General features: G+C 36.9%; 2 protein-coding genes and 1 non-coding gene across 3 annotated transcripts; 1 reads left to right on the top strand and 2 right to left on the bottom strand.

Annotated features, from left to right (window-relative positions):
- Positions 1-12: 12 nt before the first annotated feature.
- Positions 13-2,422, bottom strand: LOC145579412 (uncharacterized). Its single transcript, XM_081636660.1, has 4 exons — positions 1,492-2,422; positions 668-775; positions 465-574; positions 13-358 (listed from the first exon to the last, which is right to left on the bottom strand). The coding sequence occupies exons 1-4, from the start codon at positions 2,228-2,230 to the stop codon at positions 287-289; spliced, it is 1,029 nt and encodes a 342-aa protein (XP_081492786.1). The 5' UTR covers positions 2,231-2,422; the 3' UTR covers positions 13-286.
- On the top strand, positions 1,330-1,402 carry TRNAF-GAA (transfer RNA phenylalanine (anticodon GAA)). Its single transcript has one exon. It is a non-coding gene; the product is annotated as a tRNA-Phe (tRNA).
- A 513-nt stretch (positions 2,423-2,935) lies between the features above and the next one.
- On the bottom strand, positions 2,936-10,648 carry LOC145577401 (DNA-directed RNA polymerase II subunit RPB2). The gene is made up of 16 exons (XM_081634819.1): positions 10,132-10,648; positions 8,170-8,391; positions 7,788-8,078; positions 6,611-7,639; positions 6,010-6,165; positions 5,813-5,917; positions 5,567-5,692; positions 5,412-5,489; positions 5,211-5,306; positions 5,009-5,124; positions 4,835-4,904; positions 4,699-4,752; positions 4,470-4,613; positions 4,084-4,383; positions 3,457-3,879; positions 2,936-3,358 (listed from the first exon to the last, which is right to left on the bottom strand). Exons 1-16 carry the CDS (start codon positions 10,396-10,398, stop codon positions 3,236-3,238), a joined length of 3,600 nt encoding a protein of 1,199 aa, XP_081490945.1. The 5' UTR covers positions 10,399-10,648; the 3' UTR covers positions 2,936-3,235.
- Between the last annotated feature and the right edge of the window lie 1,564 nt (positions 10,649-12,212).

The raw sequence follows: 12,212 nt of genomic DNA, 5'->3' as shown, positions 1-12,212 counted from the left end.
ATACAGTTTGTTTATAAGACATCTCAATTATCTTACCAATAAAACAATTGTCTAACCATAAGGAATTACACTGTAATGTACTCCGTTGAAGATAATATCTCAATTTTTCATCCCATGATGGCTACATAGCCTACATTTGGAAAATGATGCATGACTGCATTTGCAATTAGCTACTTTGACGTGATGCATTTAGCATAGCCATGACATCTAGTCACCAATTTTCATGAGCGTGAACTGATTAAAATGGAATAACAATTAAAAATGATAGAGCTAGAAATGTTAGTCCTCAGTGAGACACGCTGAAAGGCCGGCAAGCTTGGCTTTGCTGTACAGACAGAGGAGGACGCCTGTTATGGTCCTGTAGACACATAAAAGTGAAAATCCTTTGTAAGTGAAATGTGATAATACATGACTATAATTGTTGCGGTTAAAAGAACTCGTTAATTACAAAATAAAATACATACTCCTATGTATAGGACAGAATGGCAGGAGCAACACCGAACAGATTGAGCCCCAAAGGGGTACATCAGAAGCACTTGACAGTTTCCACACTTGACTTGTCCGACTTGATACTCTACAAAAGCATCATAATCAATCAAGTTGACATAAAATTCTAATAAGCACAGACTGAATCGAACTATATGCTTAAGGCTGAGCAAGAAAGAACCTTCGAGTACATAGTTCACAGTCTGGCAGCATGAGCATTGGACATGCTTGGATCCAAGAGGATAAGAAAGGAGGCGGCGGCAGGAACCACAAACCATTTGACCCCTTTCTGCATAACAATGTTTGATTTCATACCTTTTAGAACAATTAGCCGAACACAAATGTAAACGTAAAGGAACAAATTTGATGTGTCATCATTTATAGAAGAAATTTAACACATTTTCAAACATTACATCATGACGGAAAATGTGGATTTTATATATAATGTAATAGTAAACTGGTTGCTGTTATTTTTACATGAGAAAAATTTCTTCAAAAATATGGTGATTTGCAGATAGATACATAACCTTAAATCTTTGGATTGATTTTTTTTTTTTTTTTGAAAGAAAATCTTTGGATTGATAAGAACAAATTTGCAAGACAAATCTATACAAAGCTACCATCAGATTATCCAATTCTGACAATGTTAATTAAAAATCCTGCCCATTAATCAGTTCATCGATAGATTTTGGGACACACTTTATATTAGCCCAAATTTACCAAAGAATTTTAATAAAGTACAGCCCTAAAATCAAATTAGGTCACTGATTTCAGAGAATGTAATTACGGAGTAAAATTTAATATTAATTGTAATAAATATAATAGGAATAAAGAGTACAAAAAGCGGGGATAGTTCAGTTGGGAAAGCGTCAGACTGAAGATCTGAAGGTCGCGTGATCGATACACGCTCACCGCATTTTTATTTTTATTCCCAATAAGCGAAATTACCGTAATACCCTTAATATAAATAAATAAAAAAATCCGAAAAAGAAAAGGAAAACGAACCGGGTAGAGAGGACGACGGAGGCAGGGGAGGAGGCGGCGGCAGCGCATCCCAACCTGGCGGCGGACCTTGTTCGTCTTCATTTTCTTCTTTCTGATTTTCTCTCTCCTCTTTTTCTGATGATTTTTCCTCCTCTTTCACTATTTGTTCAATTTCTCTCCCCTCAATTTCTGTCGATTTATCCTCCTCTTTCACTGTTTGTTCAATTTCAGTTTCTGGTTTGGTTGTATCATCCTCTTTCACGAATGCTTCATTTTCTCTCTCCTCATTTGCTTCACTAATTTGTTCTTCACTTGATTTACCTTCATTTGCTTCGGTAATTTGTTCTTCTTCTGCTTTTGGTTTTTCTTCAGTTGATTTACCCTCATTTGCTTCAGTAATTTGTTCTTCTTTTGGTTGTTTTTCAGTTGATTTACCCTCAGTTTCTTCGATTATTTGTTCTTCAATTGATTTACCCTCATTTGCTTCGGTAATTTCTTCTGCTTTTGGTTGTTCTTCAGTTGTTGCTTCGGTAATTTCTTCTTCTTTTGGTTGTTCTTCAGCTGATTTACCCTCATCTACTTCGGTAATTTGTTCTTCTTTTGGTGGTTGTTTTTCGTCGTTATCTTCTGGTTGTTGTTGCTGTGGTGGTGGTGGTGGATGTTCATTTCTGTCGTCTTTTGGTTGTTGTTGCGGTGGTGGTGGAGAGGTAGGCTGGTGCTGCACTTGAGTAGTCATGGGAGTATCTTCTTCTTGATTCATCGTATAAACAACCGTCGAATGTTATGAAATTTTAATGTCTTATTTAAATGCTTGTATTATGATGCTACTAGTACATTTTAAGTTTCTAGCCTTTTTCATCTTGTATTAGCATACAATTAATTCTTAGGTTAAGCTCATACCTTCACTTTTTTGTGTGAATTGATTTATTAATTCCTTATTCACATAATTATTACAAAGTATTAGAACAAATCGATGGTGATATTAAAGAGAAGTCCATTATTCATAGTCTTAAGAGTATACCTTGTTAATCATTTTGTGTGGGGGTGGAATGTGGAGGGACAAAGCTCGATTGTAAATTTATTTATTTATTTATTTTTTGAAAGGTCGATTGTAAATTTATTAGGTCTTGTATAATGTTGAATCTGTAAAATATTGCCTAAAATTTATTCAAGTATTGCCTAAAATTTATTCAAGTATCAAACTAGCAAGGAAAAATAAGAACCAAATTGATTTAGGTAAAATTACTATAGACAGAGCATAATGTCGTATTAAGCGCAAAAATAAAATGGAAAATTTCCAACCACTGTAATAGGAAACATAACAAATCAAATTAGTCTCTCTTTTTAGTGATTAGTACACTAATGAAAATCACTATCAATTTCATACCATTATTAGTTTTTATAGTTAGCTGCTAAAGAGCATAACAATAAGCTACTTAAGTAAAACACATTGCTACACTTCACAGAACACTATAATACGCTTGTGATATAGAAGATGGAGTAGCATCACAAGCTCAGGCGTATATTACAAAATTGGTGGATCAAGGATTGAGATCAACTCGTCCAAACAAAGATTAAAACTAATTGATTAACTGAGATGAGATTGTGTAAGTTTATAATACAATACTATTGCTTTAGAAAGAAATGGATTGGATGTATAGGAATACGAGAGACCTTCAAACTGCTTTTGGCAAAGAAGGCCTACATCACAAGCAACATCGCCTTAGGCATTACGAGTATAGTTTGAAAAGACAAGACTTGCGCCTTATGCTCCCTTCTTTCTCTGATCCTTGGCTATCTTGTTAACATCCTTGGTGAACATTCTTGGCGCTATAGCCATAGACATGAGCTCTTGGAAGAGCAGTTTGCATGCATATGGAATGTGAACCTGTATAAGACGTTATCCATTAGCATGAAAAGGGAGAGGAAGAAAAGGAAAAAAGGAAAAAGAAAATAAGAAGGGAAAGAGTGGATTGAGGAACCAACCTGAACAATGTCAGTCTTATTCTTGCAGCCTCTACATTCAAATGAATTCTTTTTTAGATTTGCAATGGCAATGAGCCCACATTTTTCACAAACATGAACCCTGTATGCATCACTTTGGTCAAAAAGCCTTTCTTTAAGGAAGTGGGCGGCACCATGGGCAATCATACAGTCTCGCTCCATCTCTCCAAATCGAAGACCACCATCACGAGATCGTCCCTCAGCAGGCTGCCTGGTGAGAATCTGTACAGGACCTCGGCCACGAGAATGAATCTTGTCATCAACCATATGCTTAAGTCTTTGGTAGTAAGTAGGTCCCAAGAATATCATTGCAGTGAGCTTTCGTCCTGTGTGACCATTATACATGGTTTCAAAACCACGCATCTGATACCCACATTTGTGGAGGGCCTTACTGATGTTGTCTACCTATTAAGCCAAGAGGGTAGAAGTCAGTCATCAATAAACACTGATATACCCTCTTTGTTTGTCGAATACTCATTAAATAAACTTTCAGAGGTAGAACAGTAGATAGTTTGTTCTTCATCAAGTCAATTGCTGATTTTTTCTAACATACAATGGAGAAAAACATTCTAGCACAGCACTATAATGGTGGAAGAACACAAGACTTACAGTGACATCAGTAAATGGTGTAGCATCTCCTTCCTTTCCAACATGAGCTGCAACCTTACCCATGATACACTCAATAAGCTGGCCAATTGTCATACGTGATGGGATAGCATGAGGATTCACTATGATGTCAGGAGTGATGCCTTCCACAGTCCATGGCATATCCTCCTGAGTGTAAGTCATGCCAACTGTTCCCTTTTGACCATGCCTACTGCTAAACTTATCCCCAATCTGAGGAACACGCACGGATCTCACCCTCACTTTCACAAATCTCAAGCCATCGGCATTGGTTGTTAGTAAAACCTACAAACACAAAAGTTCTGAGAACCAAATACAAAGATAACATTTGGATTACAAATGTAATCTACTACTCATAGATATAGAATTACCTGATCCACCATCCCTGTCTCACTATGACGTAAGCTAATACTATGATCACGTCGTGAATAACGTGCAGATGGCCCCTGAGCTTCTTCTGGGGCAAGTGGAGTAGTCTTTCCAATAATAACATCCTCACCTGCAACTCTAGTACCCTGCCCAATAAGAAAAGTTCAGATACAAAGTTACAAACTTGTTTAGACAAGACATCTCTTTCATGACAGCAGTTAATATACTCACAGGAGGTGCAAGCCCATCATCATCTAATTTGTCGTAAGATCCATGTCGCATACCCTACAAAATAATGCATTCAGTATCAAACCATCATAACATAACAAAAGAACAAAACCATGTAGATTCGCTTCTTAGCACCTACCATAGTATTAGATCTGTCGGGACGCCCAAAGTCCTCCTTGACAAGTGTTCCCATTTTCTTCTCCTCATCCCTATGCAAGACATAGGTACAATTGAGCAACTACTGCACAAATATGCCTAGCTACCAAATTAACCAAAGGACTTGATATTTAGGAAACCTAACCAATTTACTCACCTGTAAGATCGGAAAAATAGGGATCTAAAGAATCCACGATCAATTGCAGATTGATTCATAATAACAGAATCTTCTTGGTTATAGCCAGAATAACAAGCGATGGCAACAATAGCATTCTAAGAAAAAGAGGAACAAGCAAACGTCAACAATACTTCCAGCAGTGAAAGATGTGAATCATAGATCTGCAGTAAGATTAACTTACGATGCCAGCAGGAAGCTGTCTGAAGTGCAAGTGCTCCATGGCACGTGTTGTAACAAGAGGCTTCTGAGGATAGTAGAGGACATAGGCCAATGTGTCCTAAAGAAGGCGGAAAAAATATGCAAAATGAAGTTATAAGATTTGGCAAACATCACAAAGAATGATGTAATGGTAATAATCTCGACTTAAGGAATACACTGATACCATTCTGAACTGATAATTTGTGACGTAGATCCCCATGGCTTGCTTCCCCATAGCTGATTGATATGTATTACGTGGGGACTGGAAGAAACAAAAACATTAGCAACTGAAGCACAATAAGCTGGTCACATTTCAAACACTTAGAAATACCAGATTACCTGGTTGTGATCAGGAAATGGAATAATAGAGGCACAGACACCCAATATCAAAGATGGGTGAATTTCACAGTGAGTGTAGGTCTCAGAGTATGCCTCCTCTGGATTAAGCCGTGCTGTCACAAGATCCTGCAAGAAGATGTTTAGAATCATCAAATTATGAAACAAGAAAGTTCTTAATTTCAGCACTCAACCACTGACTAACAAGGCCTCCATAAAGCCACATTAAGATTTCTAGTGTATGCTCACATTGATGGTCATGGAAATCATAGTGGTCTCTTCTTCTTCCGTGTCAATGTACTCAATATATCCCTTTGCAACGAGATCATGCCAACCACCATCTTCAGGTGACTCCTGAAAAAAGGCCAATTATTTATAAAATGCACAAATCCCCATAGTTAAAACGAGCAGTACAAGAAATCAGATAAATGAATAATGCAGCATACCCTCTGTTGTAATGCCCGGATATCCTTTTTCTTTATCAGAAGACTTTGTTTCTCAACAATAAACAGTGGGCGACTGCAACGACCATAATCTGTGTATATACGCAATTCTTTCAGCCGGATATCTCGAACAACCCCAACTTCAGTATTCACATCAACCTGAGTATAGTAAATATATGAGGCAGTGATAACAATCAATCACATGTATTTGATCAATATTGATATCAGGATTACAAAATAAAGATCAGTAATCAGAACAATATTCTTCACAATTCAAAAATATTATCAAAACAGCAATATCGGAACGTAAAGAATACACCAAACTGAGTCCAACTTCACTCTGCTATCAGATCCTCATGTCAGATAAACTTAGCAGTGGAAGTTATAAAATAAGCATGATCAAACATAAAGTTCAAACTCATAGATCAATCAATCAAGCCTTGATCCCATAAGTGGGGTTGGCTACATGAACCATAACTGAAAACTCATAAGCCAAAGCAAAATATATATATATATAAAAAAAAAAAGGAATTAAATTACACAATGTAACACAAACATCTAACCACCTCTGCCATACCATCTAATCTTAAGGTAGAAAACATACCCTTCTCCTTAGTTGCCTCAATGTCTTGACAAGTAACTCAGGATCCCGATGGATTCCTACCCAACAACCATTCACAAAAATCTTTGTAGCCTGGGGGATCACAGCCGGTGAAATTTCCTCAAAATTTTCTGTACTCCATTCCTCTAAAAATTCCAATATGGGATATGCAGCAGAACCAACAGTTATATACACCATTAGCGCAAGATTCTTCACTAGTCCACAAGCTTGTCCTTCAGGTGTTTCAGCTGGACACATCATTCCCCATTGTGAATTATGCAGCTGCCTAGGCTTAGCCAACTTCCCTTCACGTCCAATGGGAGAGTTCAACCTACGTAAGTGTGACAAGGTGGAGGCATATGTAAGGCGATTCAGCACCTGAGAAACTCCAGCTCTTGTTCCAGCAGCATTAGCCTGCCCCCAATTTCCAGTGGCAAGAGAGTACTTCAGCCCACTAGTAATTGTCTTAGCTTTGATAGCAAAGCTAAGGTTCAGATCCTTTCCTGAATCAACACACTTCTGAACATAGGCTCTAACATCCCTGGTTAACTTTCGAAATAACATTCGAAAGAGACCTCCCAGCAACGGACCAGCAAGATCCAGTCTCTTATTTCCATAATGATCTCTATCATCCTCAGGTCTTCTACCAAGTGCACATAATAGAAGCCGATGTATAATGTATCCAAAATAGTAAGCTTTCTTAGTCTCACAATATTCACCAACACCAACATGTGGAAGCATTTCCTTTTGAAGAATCTCCCTGGCATACTTAATCCTCTTTTCCTTGGAAACACCAACAGTAGCTCCTCTTTTACCAATGTAATCAAGGGCAACTTGCTGATTCTGAATCACAAATGCCTCTTCCAGAGAAGGGCGAAGTAACTCCATCATTTGAGTATCAGAGAAGTCGTAGCAAATATGCTCCAATATATCTTTATCTGCAACGAAGCCCAAGGCTCGAAAAACTATAATAATAGGAATATCTGATTTGATGTAAGGTAAAGTACAACGAATGTATTGCCCTGAAGAACCCTGCAGTCATACCACAGAAACACATGACATTAAGATATCAACTTTTTTTTATTTTTTTTTGGGGGGGGGGGGGGGAAGAGGGGAAAAACACAACCTAACAACTATCTAAAGACTCTCAACAGCCAAAATAAACATAATATCCTATTACCCCTTTAGCTCCAGCTCTAGAGAGCATTCGTACAAACATGGTACTGGGAGGCCTGTTTTGGGACTCTGCCATAGATCGAACTTCAGCTACATAGGCAAACTTGTTTGGCTGCCTCTTCTTAAACACATAGACATGATTCGTGCTCATCTTCTCCTGAGCAATAAGCACCTTTTCACTCCCATTGATGATGAAGTATCCCCCTTGATCATAAGGGCACTCACCAAGCTCTGTAAGATCCTTCTCTGAATTCTGATACAATGTACAATAACTTGAACGAAGCATGATGGGTACCTGATCAGTAGACTCAAATCAATTAAGCACATCAACATTGTTACTATTGCAACCAAGTACATCAACAACTACTGCCAATTCAAGGAAATACCTTTCCAATGAACACCTTCGGAAGCTCTTGTAATTCAGTACATTCATCACCATCATGCCCTTTTCTAATTACTCTTTTAATGACATCAACATACAAAGGAGCTGAGTATGTCAGGTTTCTCAATCTAGCTGCTTTTGGGAACAAGGTTGCTGTCTCACCGTCTGATTCTGTCATCATAGGCTTACTCAAATAAATTTGGCCAAACTTTATCTTGTATATTGTCTGCAACGAAATCAAACGTGATGATCAATTCTAGAGCATAGTGATGCCATGAGAGAATCTAAAATCCTTAATTCCCGACTGAATTCAATTCTAATTTGTGCAGTTCAATAATTTCGGTTCATCCCATTTCCGCCCAAAGACGAAACAATAAGTCACAATAAGAGACATGGCAAAACAAGCTGTCAGAATAATGGAACCTTGATAATAAAAAACATTGGTTGCACCATTGCAGGGGCACTATCTTACAAAGAAACACAAGAAAAAGCAGGGGCACTATCTTGATCTCCAATAGTTTAGCCATTTATTTGCGGACTTGCTACTAGCCCATACAATCTAAAATTTGCTTAGGCAAGGAACAAGAGTCTGAACTGTAAATATTTCTATCAGATACAAACTTAATTCAAAGTTACCAGTAAGCCAAAGTCCAACCCCCCTGACATTGGTTGGTGAAGCAACTAAGTAACATGAAAAATGATGTCTATTTATACACTTGAAGTATTTTAAGGGGACGGGCCAGGGGACTTTGAAGGTAATAAAGTTATCTATTTAGTCGTGCTTACAGCTTATGCCAAAAGGCACATAATGAAACCTATCGACATATGTGGATCAACCAAATTCATGCTAAAATGCAATAAAAGTTCCATGTTCAAAAGCTCTATTTTAACTACCATGTACACAATTCCTTAGGTGCCATGAGATAAATATCAATAAAAGCCACTTCCACTCTTATTTCAATCATCAAAATACATAATTTCCTATTCTACAATGTCAAGAAATTATACACAAAGGCAGCTAACAATAAGGCAACAAACACGAACTCAGAAGTTCAAAATTCATCCATAAATGTTTACATTATGTCATACATTTTCACAAGACATAACTAAAGCTTTCCCATTTTAGTAGCTCTTGGATGCTTCATATTGGCTTTTGCAATTACCAAATTCCCACTATATTCAAAATCTTTAAGCTCCTAATTCTCCCCTTTACATGGAGGTAAAACTCAATTCATAATTTTCCAACAATAATTTCCCAAGAAAATCAAACAGAGATCATCCAATTAATTCAAACAACAAGCATACTTCAACAATTAAACTTGATCTAGTTTATCTACATTAAAATTCAACATATACAAACTCCTAAAAGATCCAACTAAAAACCCAATATCAAAATTCAAAAACAATAGATGCTAATAGTGCAATAATAGCTCTGTATTCAAAAGCTCCAATAACTACTATCACTGAGGTACACAATTCCATAGGTACCACTAGATAAATACATGTAAGAAAAACACTCCCACTCTTATTTCGATCATCGTATGCGAGCAATAAGGCAACAATAGTCACAAGTCATACATTTTCGCAACAGCCTAATCAAAGCTTTCCCATTATAGTAGCTCTTTGATGCTTCAAAAGTTCAAATTGGCTTTTGCAATAACCAAACTCCCACTATAATCAAATTCTTTTAGCTCGCCGTTTTTCCCATCTATAAAGGTTATAGTTGATTCACATTTTTCCCACAAATCAAAGCTAAGTCAATTAACCTTAAAACAACAGGCATACATCTACAATTACACTAAATCAGTGTTCACCCACATTATAATTCAACATATACAAACTCCTAAAAGCTCCTAATACAGCTAAAAATTCGAAAACCAAAGTTCAAACCATCCATAGATAGCAAATTTCAACAGAAATGCCAAAACATTCAAACTAAAAAAAAAACTTGGGGAAGTAAGAAAACCTCAGCAAAATCCGACTGATGGCCAGGATTGTGCTGGGACTCAGGCCGAATCTCGATATCAGCAGATTCATCAACAATCTCTTGCATCGTATTCTGAATAAACTCATCAAACGAATCAAGCTGCTGCCTCACTAACCCCTTCTCTTCAAAATAAGCACTGATAACAGCCCAAGCATCTTCTTGGGTGATCTCTTCTTCATCTTCTTCTTCATCCATCATCATCATATTCTCATTCTCATTCTCGTATTCATATTCAACCCCATTCATTTTCACTTCCCCTTTTTGATTTTACAGCTTCAAATTAGTAAATTTTGTTTAAATTTGAGCGTTCTAAATCGAATTTTTTTTTTAGGGTTCTTGAAATACCATACCCCAGATTAAATTGTCCTACAAGAATGCGAAAATTGAAGTGGGTATTGTTTAATTTTGGAGGGATCTTATTTAAATTTGATAGTTTGTTTTGTTGTTAGTTGATTTTCGCAGATTGAACTGCGAAGAAGAGGAGAGAGAAAGTGAGATTGGAAGAATGGAAAAGGGGGTGAATGTAGGGGGGTAGGTCTGCTTTTATAGACGAAGAGAAGCGGTTCGTGGGTTTTTAGGGCGGTGCTTGCTGAACCGGACCGGCTTCCGGTTCAGCCCAAATATTAGGTTTGGTAATGGACTTTAATTTTTTGGGCTAGTTTGTAATATAAAAGCCCAATACTCTATTTATTGGGCTAGTTTGTAATTTAAAAGCCCAATCTTCGTCTCTTGGTTTGTGGTCTGATCTTCTGGATTTGTCTCCTTACTTGCTTGCTTCTCTTAAGGACTAGTTTGGACTGGACTCTTTTCCAATGTCTGCTTTGGGCCATCTGGCTAACTCGCAATAATTTTCATTTTTGTAATGATGATCTCTCTTTGGAACCTACATTGAATAGGAGTGCTTAGGAGTGCTAATCAAGCGAGTCAATCACTAGTTAAAGGGTGTTCAATTCGACTTGAAAACTTTTTAGATGGCCTCGGTACTTGCTGCGCTCATTAGTACCATGCTCGAATCGTGCGTGTTAAAGTTTTGAGTCAAGTAGTTCATGATCTGCTCGTTAAGGTTTCGGTACTTCTAAATATTATACCTTTGTGTTTTTTTTCCTTTTATATAAGTTTCCCTTTTATTTATTTATTATTAGAAATTTACTCTTTATTTTTTAATAATATAAATTAAGAAAAATTCACAACAATGATCCAAACTATAAGCATTCTTCCCATATTAATCCCAACTATGGATTATTATAGTATAATCTAAACTATTGGAGACATATTCCCAAAATAATCCCAGCAACCGAAAACCTTTTGAACTGGTTAATTTGTTTTTTTTTTAATCTCTCTCTTCCTAATTAACTTAGCGAAGCTCCACACGTCACCACTCTCGTCACCCCCCCCCCCCCTCTTATTAGCCACCAAAACCCAATCACCTATGCTACTACTTTTGCTAATTAAAAAGTGGTGGCCGTAGATGAGGCACTTCGTTGAGGTGGTGAGTGTAAGAGAGTGAAAGCTGGTGGTGGTGCTAGCCATGGTAATTCGCAGCGGTTGGATTCAGGTTAGAGAAACAGGAGTATATTGTGATTAAAAATTCCTTATAAAATTTAATTTTAATTTGAATGAGAGATTGAGAGCCAGTAATTAGGAGACATGTAGCCCAAATGACTTATTAAACCGGTTTCATCAAGTCATGGATCAACAGGAGAAGAAACTCTTTATAGTTTGGATTATTATAGAATAACTCATAGTTGGGATTAATGTAGAAAGGATGACCATAGTTTGGATTATTTATGTGAATTTTCCCTATAAATTAACTCTTGTTAAGTATTAAAAATTTTATCGTAAAAAAAAGTATCATAAAATCTTAATCATAGTATAGGTAACTTTGTTTTAAAATTTATATATTAATAAAAATATATATTATCGTGTCGAGACATAGCTTGTTCAACTAATGTTCTTGAGTCAAGTACGAGTTGCTCTCTTGGATTTTCCATATTCTCCTCTTACCATCTAGGGAGTGATTTGTCTTTGCTTGATATTTGTCTCTCTTTTGACAGGGTTTA

This window comes from Chenopodium album, chromosome 14 (assembly GCF_948465745.1).
Source record: "Chenopodium album chromosome 14, dcCheAlbu1.1, whole genome shotgun sequence".
In the NCBI taxonomy this organism is placed as follows: domain Eukaryota; kingdom Viridiplantae; phylum Streptophyta; class Magnoliopsida; order Caryophyllales; family Amaranthaceae; genus Chenopodium; species Chenopodium album.
The sequence above is the reverse complement of the archived record's forward strand: the minus strand, read 5'-3'. Positions and strand labels throughout refer to the sequence as shown.

What these genes read in the sequence shown, in the direction of transcription:
- LOC145579412 (XM_081636660.1), bottom strand. Translation starts at nt 2,230, where the DNA reads ATGAATCAAGAAGAAGATACTCCCATGACTACTCAAGTGCAGCACCAG. An exon ending in TCCGTCGTCCTCTCTACCCG is followed by an intron (nt 776 to 1,491) that starts GTTCGTTTTCCT and finishes ATTGTTATGCAG; the next exon opens with AAAGGGGTCAAATGGTTTGT. An exon ending in TGTGAACTATGTACTCGAAG is followed by an intron (nt 575 to 667) that starts GTTCTTTCTTGC and finishes ATGCTTTTGTAG; the next exon opens with AGTATCAAGTCGGACAAGTC.
- LOC145577401 (XM_081634819.1), bottom strand. Translation starts at nt 10,398, where the DNA reads ATGAATGGGGTTGAATATGAATACGAGAATGAGAATGAGAATATGATG. An exon ending in AGACAGGGATGGTGGATCAG is followed by an intron (nt 4,384 to 4,469) that starts GTAATTCTATAT and finishes TTGTGTTTGTAG; the next exon opens with GTTTTACTAACAACCAATGC. An exon ending in CACCATTTACTGATGTCACT is followed by an intron (nt 3,880 to 4,083) that starts GTAAGTCTTGTG and finishes TTGGCTTAATAG; the next exon opens with GTAGACAACATCAGTAAGGC.